At 29.6% G+C, this 16,797-nt stretch overlaps 1 protein-coding gene across 1 annotated transcript in view; it reads right to left on the bottom strand.

Moving 5' to 3' along the window:
• Positions 1-16,797, bottom strand: part of Ir25a (ionotropic receptor 25a) — a 72,700-nt gene that overhangs the window by 1,759 nt on the left and 54,144 nt on the right. Inside the window, exons 9-17 of the mRNA XM_067273342.1 lie at positions 12,119-12,244; positions 10,330-10,437; positions 7,517-7,708; positions 6,245-6,444; positions 6,042-6,181; positions 5,721-5,970; positions 5,437-5,633; positions 4,191-4,323; positions 3,772-3,899 (exon numbers count right to left, since the gene is read on the bottom strand). Coding sequence (XP_067129443.1) covers positions 3,772-3,899; positions 4,191-4,323; positions 5,437-5,633; positions 5,721-5,970; positions 6,042-6,181; positions 6,245-6,444; positions 7,517-7,708; positions 10,330-10,437; positions 12,119-12,244 — 1,474 coding nt within the window. The remainder of the gene's footprint in view (positions 1-3,771; positions 3,900-4,190; positions 4,324-5,436; positions 5,634-5,720; positions 5,971-6,041; positions 6,182-6,244; positions 6,445-7,516; positions 7,709-10,329; positions 10,438-12,118; positions 12,245-16,797) is intronic.

Here is a 16,797-nt window from a genome sequence, read left to right as displayed (position 1 = left end):
GGTGCTGAGGGACGGGGCCCGACATATCCGAACGGACCACCCCCGAAAAATTCCTGGGAATTAAAATATAGTACTGGCAATATCAAGTGGCTATAATATCCTAGTCCGCTTGTTTCGACATTCTGCGTGAAATTGAATCACAAATCACACTTCAGGAAAAACAGCAAAATGTCAAGCTTCTGTACAATGAAAGCCCCGTGCCCCACACACCTAGAAATTTCATGACGTCACAGGGCAGGTTTCAGCAGAAAAGTCGGAAGTGACGTTTTGTGCACTGCCGCTCAGTGTTTCCAAATTGGGATTTTTATCGACTGACAAAAATTTTGGGGAATTTTTTAGGATGACTTTTTGGGCTGCGATTTGAAAAATTTGTAAACCCACAAATTCACACTGGTCGTGTGCCATCTTTCTTTAATCTCGAGAACGAAGTTAAATAGATAAAATCCGACGCAGAAATGGGAACCTTAGGAGCTGGAAGCCCCGACTAACTACACACGAACGTCCTATGCAAACCGGAAGTAACGTTATTTCAATTCAAAACGTTTCCCCTGAAAGCAGTTAATAGATCTTTTGACATGCCAGAACCTGCGAAATACTGTTTAAACATTGTGATCAAATGTGTTATTCGGAATTATTCATTAAAAATTATTCACAAATGATTCCATTGCTAGCAAGGGAAGAGAGAGCCAGACGTTCGGATCTCCGATTCGAACGGAACTTGGTGAGTACAGTACGTAGCCCTAAACACAAACAGCTTGTCGTCTAAATAATAGGACCCACTTTTCAAGCGTTTGCAAAAATTGGGCCTCTAAAATTTTAGTGTTTAGCTTATAAGTCTTTGGAAGTTTCATATCCAAGAGTCCTAGAGTGGCGATAGACGAGTGAATAAGACGTTAAGAACTAGAGTTATCTGATGTAGATTCAATCCTTCGAAGTTTTGATTTAGTTCAGTTAATTTTACGTTTAACTTATTATCTTACTGCATCATTAGCATTATTATTAATACAACAGTCCCTCGTTTTATCGCGGATTCGGATATATTGCGGTTTTTTTTTTTAGTCCGCATATTTCAAAAGCACTCGAATCAATAAATTTTAAAGTAATTGCCATTGAATTTCTTTTTGCAACGAAATACGGTATTTTATTCTTACCATTGTCCTTGAAACTACCAAAATAAATTCGTCAAGATCTAAATAAGCAAAACTGGTGGATAGATCAATTATCATTTATGTTTCCTTTTGATATTAAAAGTTGTTTATTTATTGGTTTTAAGTAGTGTTTCCACATTTACAAGTTTCCGTGAATTTGAAATTTTACACCTTTATATGAATTGACACAATACCACCAATTCAGATAAAGGTGTGAGATTTCGAATTCACAGTAATGTGTATGGTTTCGTGTATTGTCGTGGTATTGTTCTGTTATGTCGAGCCCTGGGGCTCTCACCGGGTGTTCGTCTTTGCACCCACGTTCGGCTTCTTAAAGGCTATCTCATTGTGTTCGGTTTATCGGGACCGAGTGTTCTGTCGGGCGCCTCTTCACTATCGGGCTCTGTTCTCCCACTTTGGGGATGTTATGTTCTCATCTGGGGAATGTTCATCACGCGACCTTTCTTGTACCCCTGAACCTGTAGTAAGTCCTACATAGTACTCAGGGTCCCCCAAGACAGTGGTTCGTCAGTTTATGTTCATCTGCCACCTGTGCTTTACTCGGAATTCCATGTAACGGCGTTTGCTTCGTGGTGTTTTTCGTCCATTCCGAGTTGGTGTTTGTGTGCTACCTCTCCTTCGAAGGAGCATTTTGTTCTTGTTTTAGTTAAGTGTACTGTAATTGTCGGGTTTCATCTGTCACCTCCAATTTGGAGCACCCACACTGTTCTCTGTGGGCCTAGGCCCACATTTTGTAAAAGCTTATCTTGGCATTCTTATCTCTGCCCGGTACTTACCGCTCACGGCCCTCTCTTCACACTTTTCTATCATCCTTGCCCCATCTTCCCCCCCCTCTTCCTCTTCTCACTTCTCTTCTAAGGCTAAGCCATAGGTACGGCCTTCTAAACTTTTATAGTAGTAGTAGTAGTAATGTGTATGGAAAAGATTTCTGTATTCCTTAAACAGAAAGTTCTAAAATTTTTATACTGTAGTGACTTTATTTTGCTTTTTAGAGAATTTTTATTCTGTAATTTTATAAGTTTTGATGATGATATATGTTCAATATTTATTTCTTAAATTTTCAATTATTGTATTTTTAAGTTTTATTAAAAAATATAAATTACACGAATTTCTAGTAAGTGATTTATTATGAAATATAGTACTGTATAATAAAATTGCGACTGATATTTTGTTTTTATGTAGACAGTATTTGTCTTTAAATGTCATTGTTAAAAAAACAATAATGCTAAATGGTCGTTCCTTGGTATCGATGTTTACGTAAACGTCAATTAATACGATATAACCACAAATAGAATTCAGTACTGTAAAACTAAGCTTATTTTATATCAGAAACACTTGCTGATGAAAGAATAGAGGATAAAGATTCCATGACATATATAATCTGTTTAGTATAAGCCAGAATTTTTAGTACTCGGTTATATCGTGGTTTTCCTTTGTCTCCCGACAAGCGCGATATAACGAGGGACTACTGTATTATTATTCCTCACGTTTAAATTTGACAAAATAAGAGATTAGAAATTGTGACGTCATTTCTTGTTTAGCGAAAACAAGCCTCTGTAAATTTAACTCTTTTATGTCGTTAAAAGAACTTTTATTTCTTCACATTTATTTTTACATATTTTACACGCTATGCCTACACAATCGAATAAACTTCGGACATTACTACACATGGACAAAAAAGACAAGTGATATCGCAGCGTTTTATATTTTTAATTGTTAATATTATGGATAATTTCCTCGTGCGCTCATGTTTGTTACACTTCGAATGTCACAATACCATCATATCTAAAAAGAAATATTAAGAAAATTTTATTTGATAACGTAAGATACTTATTTAATCTACAGAGGCTCTTTTTTCGTAAACAGGAAACGACGTCGTAATTTTTAATCTCTTGTTTCATAAGCTTTAAATGTGAGGAATAATAACAGTAATAAGTAATAATAACGCGGTAAAATAATAATGTTACACTAAAAAAACAACTAAAATTTGGAAAGATTGAATCTACATCAGGTAACTCTAGTTCTTAGCGTCTTACTCACTCGTCTATCGCCACTCTTGGATATGAAACTTCCAAAGACGTTTGGGCAAAATACTAAATTTTCAAATGCCCAATTTTTAGAAACGCTTAAAAAGTGGGTCCTATTATTTGGACGAGGAACCGTTTGTGTTTAAGGCTACGTGCTCATCAAGCTTCGTTCGAATTGGAGACCCGAACGTCTTGCACTCTTCTTGTAAATGACAGTTTAACATGTTACTTTTGCTTTCCAAATGTCAAACTGACAAGGCACTGCATTAATTAGTAAGTAAAACACACAGCAAAAAATGCACATTTTTAATAGAAAATAAATAGTTAATTTATAAAATTATGTAATTATGTACAATTATTTTATGTAAAAGTTACCAACAACCTCATTATTGGGTTGTGATAAGGCCCCAATACTTTAAATCCGTCACTGATTTCAATGAAAGTTTGTAACTTAAAAATATAGTGAGTTTCGTTATTCTGATATGCTGCTGTTAAATTTGTTTAAAATAAATACATTTTTGATTAAATAAATTAAAATAATTTTTGCAGAAAATTGAAACGAGTTTGCACCATACCTATATTAGCAATACTAATTCCATCACTATCTTTTTCGGAATCATCACAAACGACTTTATCTGGATTTTTGTTCCACCATGTTTCTTTTAACCCTTCCAACACTCTTTGATTCAGTAACTGAAGAATTCTATAAAAACACAAAAATAATACATTTATTATAATTAACGTACAGATCAATATACAAACGATACTGTATATCAGTGGTGCCAAACTTTGCGATTGGTGAACCAAATTGCTCATAAGTCGTAGATAGGCAGGTCACAAATATTTATATTTTGTACCTTCTATATAGATAATACATCACTTATAAACGATAGAAATGGGCCTTCTTCTATCATTTATAAGCGATGTGTCAAATATGTTCATTGGCCAGATTTGGCCACTGATGTATATTATGAATATAATGTTAATTACTTACGCACTGGACATCTCATCTTTCAAAGTAGATCCTTGTTGCACAGCCAATGCTAAAGGTTTCCGACTAAACTCACTTCCGACTGATATTAAATCACAATTTGTCATCAGTGCATATTTTATTTGAGTCGAATCAGCTAAATATAAAATTAGAAATTAGTAAAAGAAGTTTTTATGTATTTTTTTTTACTATTAAATTTCTTTTTACTTTTGAAGAATTTAAAATTTATAGTGATAATGAATAAAACAAATTAATATTTCAAATTGATTTTCTAATTATAATTTAAATATGGATGTAGGATGTAGGATTGATGAGATAATGTGACTCAACACAGAACGATCTATCAAGGGGAAGCGCCTCTCTGAAGGACTTTCCATGAAAAACTGACCCCTATTCAGGTGTTAGACACGTGAAGAAAACCCGAAACGTAAAGTTTCTCGGGTGAGGCACGACCAACTACCATCCAGTGCTTTTATCAACTCAGCTATTTAGGGGTTGTCCATAAATGACGGCCACACTAGAGGTGAGGGAGGGGGTTACGACAAGTCAGACAAAATCGAACAAGACGGAGGGAAAGGGTTGAGCTTTAGTGACGGTCTCATTAAATTTTATACTATTTATACATCTTATTATTTCAAAATTTCTTGTGTTTTGTTTCCACTTATGGTATCTACCATTCGTGAAGTTATAAAGGTTTTAAGGAAGGTCGCGTTTTGTTGGACGTCCAAAAAGGGGAAGGAGTTACGGATACTTGCACAAATGAGACAAGAGGTGAGGTGAAGTGAAAATTTCAAGAAAAGTGCCGACGTAATTTATGGATAGCCCGTTATGGCCGATTGGTGCCATGAAATGGAAAATTTTTGAGGAAGAAAATAAATGTTTTTGGCTTTGACATTTTATTTAAATATTTTATTTTATTTCTGTAATTTTAATGCTTAATATTTATGTAATTAATTAATTATTATGTAATTAAATATAGTCAAATATCAAAATTTAATTAAAATTAAACCATATTTCAATAAATAATTCGAAATTTTATAAAATATTGTATTAATTTACATGAAATGTCAATATTCTTGAAGTAAATCTATAAAGACAACAATTACTATATTATTTGGTTTGTTTGCCTTGATTGATCACTCGGAGTCGGAAATAAAGAGTATATTATTCGTTAATATTCTGGAAATATTTTATTTTTAGAGTTTATATTTTTAACAATTACTATACTTTCATAATATTGAATTGCTACCTATGAAAGCAAATCCGTTAGTTGAATTACTAGCTTTAACTCTTTGTACCCCTTCTTCAAATGATTGTGGCATGTTACTTTCTTTCATAGTCCACCAAATTTTGGTATATTTATCACTGACAGGATAATCCCAAACTGCGAGTTTAGCTCTTTGCGTTTCATTCAGTGTGTCATCTAATGACATGTTCTTCCATATTCTATAAATACATTTAATTTTTCAGGATTAAATATAAACTAAAAAATGAACTTTATTATTATTATTAGAGTTTCTATATGAATTTTACTCATAAAACAAGTCTTCAATATAAGCTCTTCTTTCGAAGTAAGTCATAGATGATGTATCGTTTTGAGGTGCATATTTTATTTTATACTGTTTTGCCAAATCATCCAAACCTTCTATTGGAGAATCAAGACGAGATACTGTCAAGAAGGCTGCTAGATTAGCTGTGTAAGATGCAATAATGATAAAACCAAAAAGCCACCAAGTTGCAGCCACTAATCTTCCAGATAAATTGCGAGGTGCTTCTCCACCACCTACAGAAAATTTTTAAATATTTACTTGGAAAACATTTGTTAAAAATTTAAAATGTGACAGAATATATTACCCTGTGGAGTTAGTGAGGTCATGCAAAACCATAAGCATTCCTTAGCAGTGAAATCTCTATTTTCTTCGTCATCTTTATATTTTTCTCGATTATTATGAAAACTATAAGGGCTCAGCCGATCAAATAAATACATAAGAAAGCTAGAAAACGCATAGAACTTAAGAATTGTTTAAATGTTAATTAAAGCTAAAATTAAGATTTACCTTGTGAAAAAATATGCTGCTAAAATACATCCCCATACTTTATTTTCCAGAACAGTTAAAAATTTGAATAATGAAGAGGCCACTTTGGTTTTTTTCATTAATATAGTGATTCCTACTAAATCATAATAAGGCACTGTAAAATCAACAACCGTCTCTCTTTCGGCCATAACTGATATTGGTCCTAATGCTATTTCAGCTTTCTATTAAGAAAAAACACTATGTAATTATTATAATTATAATTTTAATAACACATAATTATAAGAGAAATCTAAACAAATATTGATAGATATAAACGCAAAAGTAAAGTAATGAATAGTATCTATAGTTTAAAATAATATAGTTTAAATATTATAATACCATTTCTACTGCAATAATAATAATAACTATGATAGTGTGGAATTAATGAGAAAAGGCAACGTAGCAATTTCAAAAATGTGTAGAATATTCTTCAAGCTTTTTTTTTTTATAGAAACAGATTATAAAATAAACATTTTTGGGACTCCGTTATGCCTATCAAAAAATGAAACTCAGCAACAAGTTATTCTTGTCAGAATCTTTGACAACATTTTTTTTTTTTTTTAAGAGATTTTCAGATTATTTCTTATTTAAAATGTTATTATTATTATAGCAATATTTACATTCTGTTTTCCTGTAAGAATTTTGTATAAGTGAAGTAAAATAGACTGATGTGATAAGGCAACGTAACACATGGGCAATCTGCCAAAGGGGAGAGAATGACTTTAAGGAAATTGATCTCTATTTGAAGTTGGCCATGTGGAATTTTTCAGGTTTTCTTCATGTGTTACGTGAACAAAACCCGAAAAACCCTACACGGAAAGCGTGTAGGGTTTTTCGGCGTGAACCCATTAGTTTCAAAAATCGCCGCTTTCAAAATTGTCTTTCTTTATAGATTCATTTTGTATAAGTAAGTACAGTACATGCTTGGTTTAGTGTTAAATTTCAGATTTTAACTAATTTAGTTTCTATTATTAAATTCAAATATTAAAGACCTTTATTATGTATTGTACATTATCATGAAGCAAAATATATTTAATATAAGTACAACAATTCTGAGTGGAATATTTCTTCATGCCACGCTGAATACACGAACATTTAATATTGTATAATTCTGAATGTTATTGATTCTTGCTATTTTCCAATTATATATTGTTTAAATTAGACAAGTTTTTAAATTATAATTCAGTTATTATAAGAATTTTAATCTAATTTTACATCTTTTAATTGTTATAAAAAATAAAAATTATAACTTACTCTATCTTTTAAATCTCTTATCATTCCATTCCATTCTCCTTTTTCATTCATGGCACCGAATTTTCCATCTTCAGTCTCGAAAATAGTATATTCAAACTTTAAAATTTTCTTAATTTCATTCAGAAGATCAATACAGTATCCAACATATTCAATCGATCCTGAATTGTTAACTTTATATATAAAAGGAGGTTGCTGTTGAAAAATATTGAAAAATATAAATTTTTTAGAAAACAAAAATTGTTATAAATCTTTAAAAATAAATTTTGTAATATTTTTTATTAAATTATGTTAGTTGCATTAAAATATTGTTGGGGGGTTCAAAAATATATATTCAAAAAACCGAATCTAAGTGCCATTTATATAACTGTATATTGTTGTTCAGGTAGAAACAATGATGCAATTATTAAAATTAAATTACACATAATTTTATATAATTGTATGTTGTATGAAATATATTATGAAATATTCATGCAATGAAGATTACTATGCATTATCAGAAATTTTTGTTCATTAAAATTATGAATTTTGTTAGTTACTGTTATGACTTCAAAATTAAAAATATATCATCAATACAGAAAATTTTCTAAGGAATGGTATTTTCGAAATAATAGCATTTTCTATTCATTTGTCATCATATAGTATGAATTCCGCTATAGACTGATCATAGATTTTCAAAGCCTTTTCGGATGAACGATTTTGCCATACTAACCGAAGTCACATAAATAACTCAACAGTATATCCCGGACCAGCAGTCTATAATATTTTAGAAATATTATAGACTGCTAGAAACTTGAATTAAGATTATAAGTGGTAGAGTGTAAAATAAATTGAAGTTTTCATATAAATTCTATTAATATAAAGGCAACGATTAAAACATTTGAGAATATATTACTACTGTATTTAATTTTAATGTTAAAGTCTCTTTTGACCTTAAAACCCAAATAACGTTTAAAAGAAAACTTCATAATTTCGTTCATTTTAGTTTTTACTCTTTTTATAATTAAATATGTACATTATTTAATAAAAATTCTTAAAATAACGGAAATTTTGGAAAAGTGTTACTATCCAAATCCTATTGACGCCATTCTTTTTATTTTGATTAATATTGAGGTTTTGAAAATTAAACGATGTAAACACAAAATGCGCCTGCATATACAGTGATAAGAAGTAAAATAAAAATTTTAAAAATTATTCTGATATTTCTAAATTTAATAATATACTTCTGGTTTGCATCGGAGGTCACGTTATTTCAATTCAAAGACTTTCCTTGAACGGAGTAAGATAGATGACCGACATGACTCCATTGTTAACAGGGAAAGTGTGATATACAGGGGCAAAACACAGCTAAAATTGAGAACATTGACAAAAAATTGCAGTCTGGTATTAAATAAATAAATAATTGCTCTTATTTGAATAAAATATATTGCAAAAATTATCTAGTTATTCGAGAAATAATAGAATAACAAAGGAAACAATCCAAAGTTAATAACTGAATAATCTATGAAAATTTAAATTTCATTTTCGTAGATCACTTTTATCATTTTGAATAAGATAATAAAAATGATCGACGAAAAATTAACTCAGGAATAAGCATTCCGCATAACTAATAAAGATTTAAAGACAGCAGAAATATGTTTCCAATAATAAAAGTGATTGCTAAACAAATACGATAAAACTGCTACTTTGCGACCACCAATGATCTTTACGAGGGACAGTCGCTTTGGAGAGTTGATCTTTTAGAGGGGTTTTTACCGTCGTTGACGTACGAAAATCCCGTAAGCTCCGAAAATCAAATTTTATAGGAACACTTAATATTGCGTATAAATAACGTAATAACTTAAATAATTTGTTTTAACTGTTGCAAGCGAACGTATCGATGAGTTAAATTAGTATATTATTGACAAAATGCGATTACATTATATATGAATTACTGCGTAATGATATACAGTATGTAATTGTCTTCTTTTTTTATTAAATGCTGAAGATAATTTTAATTTATCGAGTATAGTGAAGTATTATTTTATTGGAATGTCATCAATCAGTGGAATTTTAACGAAGAGTTCTTTTCCGTGTTTTTTTTAGACAAAGCTTATTTTCGTTTAATGCTCTTTAAACAATACGTGGAGTTTAAGAGCGCGCTTTATAAAGGATAAAATATTACACAAAGCTAATCAGAATCAAAGTTTCATCTATGACATGTGATCTACATTCTATAATTATGCAAGTCTAACATGCAGTCAAGTAAACCGGAAGCGATGCCATTATTTCTCTCTGCTTCAAAGACGATCGAGTTTCAAGTAGGCCTACTTATAGTATGTTTGCATATAATAGTACGTTTGAATATAATATAATAGTTTGTCGTAATCTGTATATATTTTGGTGGTAGTTATATATTTATTATACTTTTATAATTACGTATTTTTTGTATTTATAGCTGTTTGAGATGAAGATGAATCCTATTCTACACGATAATGGCAGCGCATCCTGTTGCGTTATATTACAGGTCTGATTGCGCCGTGTGCCTTCTAGTTAGATAATATATAGGTAAAACTTTTCATACAATTAGAAAATACTAGCTTCGTCATTTTTAATTTTAAAGCAAGAAGTTTTAAACTATAAAATAAAAATTTACACTTCTGACGACATAATATTTCAGTTTATAAAAGTTTTATATTATATTATATTATATATAAACCATTTTAAATATCTGTAATGAGATTTAAAAAATATATAATGTGTGTATATATATTTTATATTTTTTATGTATTTATATTATATATATATTATTTCAATGCTTACAAACGAAAACTTACTATAATTGTTGTCACTCTGTACATAGTGACCGCTGTGTATTTAGCTAGATTTTCTCCACTTTCAAATTGTAAACGCCCTGAATCTTTTCCAGCAATCCATTTTCCAATCTAAAATTAATTTAAATTTAAATAATATCAGTTTTTATATTTTATATTAATCTCCTGCATTAAAGTAATGAACAAATTATTTATTTTTTATATGCACCAAGGAAGATTACTCTAAAAATATTTAAGAATCGTTTAATTTGTTAAAACACTTTATTTTTATATTAATATTGTATAATAGTAATTAAAGTTTTTAAATATTATAATATAATAAAAAAATTAGAATTATTATTTTAATTTCAAAAAATTAAAATATTTTTGGTACTAAACAGAATTGTAAAAATTCTTAAAAAATCCTTTAATCTTGAATTTATATCTGTAAAAAGTAAAAATAATCTTTTATTGTATGTCCCTTATTGTTTACATTACATATTGCACGTTTAAATTTCTTAAAAATCCAAAAATCATTGTTAAGCAACGATAACTAACAGGTTTCACTGTGTTTTCTTAGTACATTACTTCTCTGTTGTTATCCATTAAATTTTATAAAAGTTAAAAATAGATGAATTAGACTCTAATTTAATGACTTTGAAAGTGTTAGTTAAAATCTGATACACTTAATATTCTGCATGCCTATAACTCTAATAGTAACTGTGAGTGTCTATAATGAAAATCCAAATTTCCATTCAGAAATCAGTCTGTTGTTTCTTACTTAAAAAAATTTAGGGAAAGTATGGCAATCCGGCAAAAATTGACCTTTCCAGGTTTTTACATTTTTGGACTTAGGTCATCTTGAAATATCGAGAAGTGAAAAAAAATTCGGGGGTAATTTCTGTATGTATGGACGTTAGTGTGTGGGGAGCACGATTTTGTTCACACTGTTTGAAGCTTAATAACTCCTGTGCCTTTTGTCAAAAATTTCCGAAATTTTGCAGGGAGGTTTGTTTATTAGAGGGATCGATGCTATTAAATTTTGCTGGTTAAAGGTCGAGGGGATGGGAGATAATGTGGGTCGTGTGTATCTCCAGTAGGGTCGGGCTTAATGACGTTTTTACTCGTTATTAGCATTCACCCATTTTTTTTTTTTTTTTTTTTTTATAAAACTCATCCCTACCCTTAAAATTAAGTTTATTGCCGTTTTATAATAGTTAAAAAAATAAAAAGTTTTTAAATAAAATATGATAACAGATGACGCCACCAAAATTTTAAAAGTTGCCCGAAAAATCTTTTAATCGAAGAAACAATATTTATTACTGAAATTAATGTTTTTGTTGGACACTGAATAGATATTAAACATTAATACTATATTACATAATAAGTATATTATAACAGTTCATAATATATTACATTAAAATTATATGTAATATAGATTTTTTTAATTAGAAAATGTCTTCGTATAAATCTATTTCTAAAAGTGTGCATTTAAAATTAATAAAATGCTGCATGCTAATGTCTTTAATATACAAATTTTATTAATTTTTCATGTAAATGTATGGACTTAACATATTTTTAATATAATAAATATGAACTAATTATTTCGATAATTTACTCGCCAAATTCCCAATAAAATATATGATTTCTAAATCATTTATTTTTAAGCACGATAATGATATTTAGTATTACAAAAATTTCGTTTTCTTATAAATAGAATTTACAGCAGATGACACAGTTTTGATTTTCATATGTTAATTTAATAAGTTTACGTCATTACTATGGAAATAAATGAAAAAAGAGAAAAACTTACAACGCCTTTTCCTTCTGGCTGTCGTTTATTATTGTAAAAGGTCAGTTTACTTATACTGAGTTCAATTTCTTCATAATTGGCACTGCTTGTAAACATAAATTTTCCGAACGTTCCATCAAATGACAACTACATTAAAAATGAACATGTGTTAAAATTACTATTAGCTTAATACAATATAAAGTTTTATGAATTTAATTATGTCAATAGACTTGTATAAAATATTCAAAAATTAATATAATCGCTCTCATCTTACCAATTATATAATAAATCTAATTTAATTGAAGTTTTTTTCATAATTCAGTAAGTTAGAATTAGTTTAAAATTCAATAGGAAAACGATCAGCATCGTCCTGTTAATTATTCATAATTAAGAGAAATTTAGACCTTTCGAAAAGAATATAAGCATTAACCAGACATTTGAAATCACGAATCACTTGTACTTAGGAAACATAAAAAAACATTTTTCACTGTTGGAAATTATAATAGCAAAAATTGACTAACCGAGGATTAATTTATAAATTTAAAAGTTGAATTTTATATTTTTTTTAAATGGTAATTATTAGAGAATGGATTTTAAGGTGGAAAATTATGGTTGGAAAAGGAAAAAAGCTTCTTAAAAAGTATACAGAAATGCGCAGAAAAAAGCGTTGATGAAACTCATTAACGCTAACACAACTAACTATATAGAGCAACTATCCATCACAGAGTCCAAGGCAGAATGAAATGGTCTCTTTTTTCTGAGCCGTCTTTATATACTGAACTCGAACGTCATAGAGAACTGGCGAATAGATTGCTACTTTTTTGTCAAAGTTTGTGTTTTCTCTCGCGAAATTTTGCTACATTATCTTGCTACAACGATGGTAAATATATCATTTTATAGCTCTCGTTCTGCTCTACAAAATAAGAATATAGAATTTCATGCAGCTGCTCAAGAAAACTGAAAATAGTTTATTTTATTTATTTATTTATTTATTTGTCCAATTTAAAATATTGTCCTTTTAAAAACACAAAGAAAAGCGAGGAAAAAGGTACTGAAGCGTCAACAAGGAGGGAAAAGAGAGAGAAATGTGCTAATTTCACGAAAAGGTTCAAAAATGTGTAACATAGTGTGTCCATTTCGCTCCATTTCATGCTTCAGAATATATATCTTGAACTATCAGTATGAAAACAGCTTTATTTTTGGATCGGTGCTGCACCTTAAAATTCTTCCTGTAGTAATTATAAATAAATAAGCATATTGTTATGTACAGGCGTAGCAAAATTAGTTAACCATTATTAAGACTAAACTGTTATCTTATTCTAACATTTTATTACTCACATAGAAAATTCGAAATTGTGCCGAATTTGACGATAGATTCAACTCAAAAGGACCACAAGACGGGCTATCGATATCATCATAGATAGTACTACAGTAGGTGAAAACTGGGTCAACTTCATTTTCTTAAATGGAAATCTCTTTTCTTTATTGCATATTATGATTTTACATCCAAAACAAACTTTTATCTAAAACACTTTTTTTTTTTGAAAAATGCACTTGTCAGAAGTTATGAGTGCTTGAATTTTATGCGGCTACCCGTGAATTTGTAGATAATAGGGGAAAAAAGTGAAATCTACTCCGCACGCGGCGCTAGTATCGACGAGGTTGTAAACAGACTAAGCGATACGTTGTCGGTTCTAAAGTACGATTTGTTAATTCTTTAAACGAAAATCCAATAATTATTTTAAGACTGGGTAATGGCTGAGATAGTTATTCCTGAATGTTAAAACCTCTAATTACTAAAGATGTGGTAAATATACCCACTTTTATGAGAGGAAAAGCACAGCTGAGCAGCAGTTTGTCATCTCGAGACAGAAAAATATCTAGTAAAAGAATACATATTGAACGTATTATAGGAATCGCTCGTACTGTACATATAAAATTTTGAGGCAACACATGCATCCGGCAGTAACCAAACTTGGCAGTGAAATTATATTTATATGTTTTATGTTATGCAATTTTAGACCATGCATTGTTGGCAGAGATTCTTAATTTGTTTCACTGTTAGTCTAGCTCTCTATTAATACCGTATATAATTTTTTTTTTCCATTCTAGACCCTAGCCTAATTTAAGTTTTCCATCTATAGTATTTTTAAATTTTTGTCTGTTTATAAATTCTAAGATTAAGAATGTATACTATCATACACAGTAAGGTCTTCATTGTGGAACTTCAATTCAAAGTAATATAGTGGTTTTAAAATTTGTACTATAGTTGAATAAATACTTGTAAGCTAATAAAAGAATTTCAATCTTTAAAACAAAATCTCTTTTTATTATTTAAAAAAATTCACACTATACACCATCTAGAAAAATTTTACATAAACTCAAATTGTAAAATAACAATTAGCTCAATTATTTTATAAACTTAATGTTTATAAAACATTTTTTTTTAAAAAAAGAACTGGCTTAATATGCTCATGGAAAAACATAATTAGTGTTTCAATCATGTCTGCAATGAATTTATTATCTCTTGGAATGATACAAACTTTGAAGTCACTTTTTGTGTAAATAAACAGATGAGCAACTTGTCTATTTGTCACTGCTAATTGTCCTTGGATTTGATGAAAATAATCATGATTCCGTTTTAAAGTAATTTTGTCATCAGTACATTCCAAATATGGTATCTTTAGCACATTCACAGGAAGTTTAAATTGGAGTAAGGACATTTAACTTCTAATATTTTATCATCCACTAGCCCATCTGGACTTGCAGTTAAGAATGGGTATTTTGAATGAAGAAACATGCCACATTCTTTCACAGAAGTATTTACAAAAGAATATGTTTCAATTGCTTCTTTTTCATACCTTAAGCCGTGAGAAATTGCCTTACTTTTTATTGGCCTACTTGACAGTAATGAGCCACACAATTTTACTCTGTCTGTTGATTTTAATTTACAAACTTTTCCAAAGTTTGAAGATGTCAAATGCAACAAATGTTCCTTCTTCCAAACTGCACTTTTTCATTGTAATCTGGTCTCTTTTTCCAAATGTTTTATGTACTCCCTACTTGCTTCAGTTACATGTAAAGCACTTAAAAAACATTTCAGACATTGTGCTTTTGCAATAATCATGATCTGATTCTAAAGCCCTCATGTTTGCTGGTTGCCTTAATTGCAATATCGGTATTGCACAACCACTTTGCATGTTCATTGCCAAATTAATAACAAAGTTTGTATAATCAGGGATTGTACTGCCAGATGGTCTGGGGTCAAATTTTATGTCTTCCAATAATTTTCTTTTCATTCCTCTCTTCTTAAATAAATGAAATGGAAGCTCACTAGCCTTAACTGGGGAACCTTTATGTTGGCGGGTAGGCTGATGGAATGTTTGCAGAACCTGTGTGCATGTTTTGTGACACTTATATGTGCCTGTTCTTCCATATTCTTCTATTGCCAATAGTGTTACACATACATGTTTGCAATACGCTTTAGGCCCTTTACCTGCTGTACATTCACATATTACATTTTCTATAACCCCATCATCTGTAATTACTAAATTTGTGTAAATCTGTTCCCCTTGATTAATTCAGATTTTACATTACCTTTAAAATATAAAAAAATGTTTCTCTTTTGTTCCTCTTATTATTAATAAGAATTCATTAAAATACATCTGCACAGCAGACAGTGGCATTCTTTGATCTGACATCTCCATGTAGGCATCAATTGTCTCTATAGTCAAAACTGGTATTTGTAAACTTGGAGAGAGATCCTTATATTCAGATGAATCAGGAAGTTTGAGTTCAGGAGAGCTATCACAGGATATAGAAAAATTATGAGTTTCCTGATTCCTCTCATATGCCAGTAACCTGAAAATTATTGTAAACAAGTTTAATAACTAGTTAAGATATGATCACCAATATTTTATTTAGTTTTTTCTGTCTCATTGACAGGAAAGGCAAAAATTATTATTATATATTATATTCTTACCTTAATATATTACATATAATATAAAAATAAACAGTATAAGGTAACTGAACAGTATTGACAAGCACCTAAATATGGCATATATATAGTGTATGCCAGATTTAGTAAAAGAAAATGGGCAAAAATTCACTTGTACAAAAAGTTTATTGGTGAAGAAATTAGTCTTATTGCATTAAATTATTGAAACAAGATGACTTGTGACCAATAAAAAAGACATTTTGATTATATTTATTTTAAATACTCCAAATATTGTTTTCTCTTGGTAAAAGATTAAGATATATATCTCTTATATTGTCTTAGAACTTCATAGAAAGTAGTTTTGTTTGTATTGATTGTTGTTCTAAATTACAGTGATAACCTATTGGTACAGTTAACATTTCAGATACTGATATAAATTGGTTATAATATATCAGGCTCAGTACATGACCATATTCCAAAGGAAAAAAAATTTATTTTAATTAAAGTTTTGACCTTATGTATTGGTTAGACAAATGTGAAAGGAATCAATGAGAACTTTACTGATCTTTAAATGTTTTTATAGACGAAAAATGTGCATTTTGTGAAATCTTATTCTTAAAACTTTCATCTACTGGTAAGTTACCTTATCATGTAATAGTTATAATGACTTGAAATTATAAATGTAATAATTAACGATAAAAATATAGATGTAGATTATTTTAACTTACCTTTTTATTAAATCGGCTTTTCTACCAGCTAACTT

Source organism: Centruroides vittatus, unplaced genomic scaffold (genome assembly GCF_030686945.1).
Source record: "Centruroides vittatus isolate TY-2023 unplaced genomic scaffold, ASM3068694v2 contig_474, whole genome shotgun sequence".
NCBI classification, from domain to species: Eukaryota; Metazoa; Arthropoda; class Arachnida; order Scorpiones; family Buthidae; genus Centruroides; species Centruroides vittatus.
This window is presented reverse-complemented; position numbering and strand designations above follow the sequence as displayed.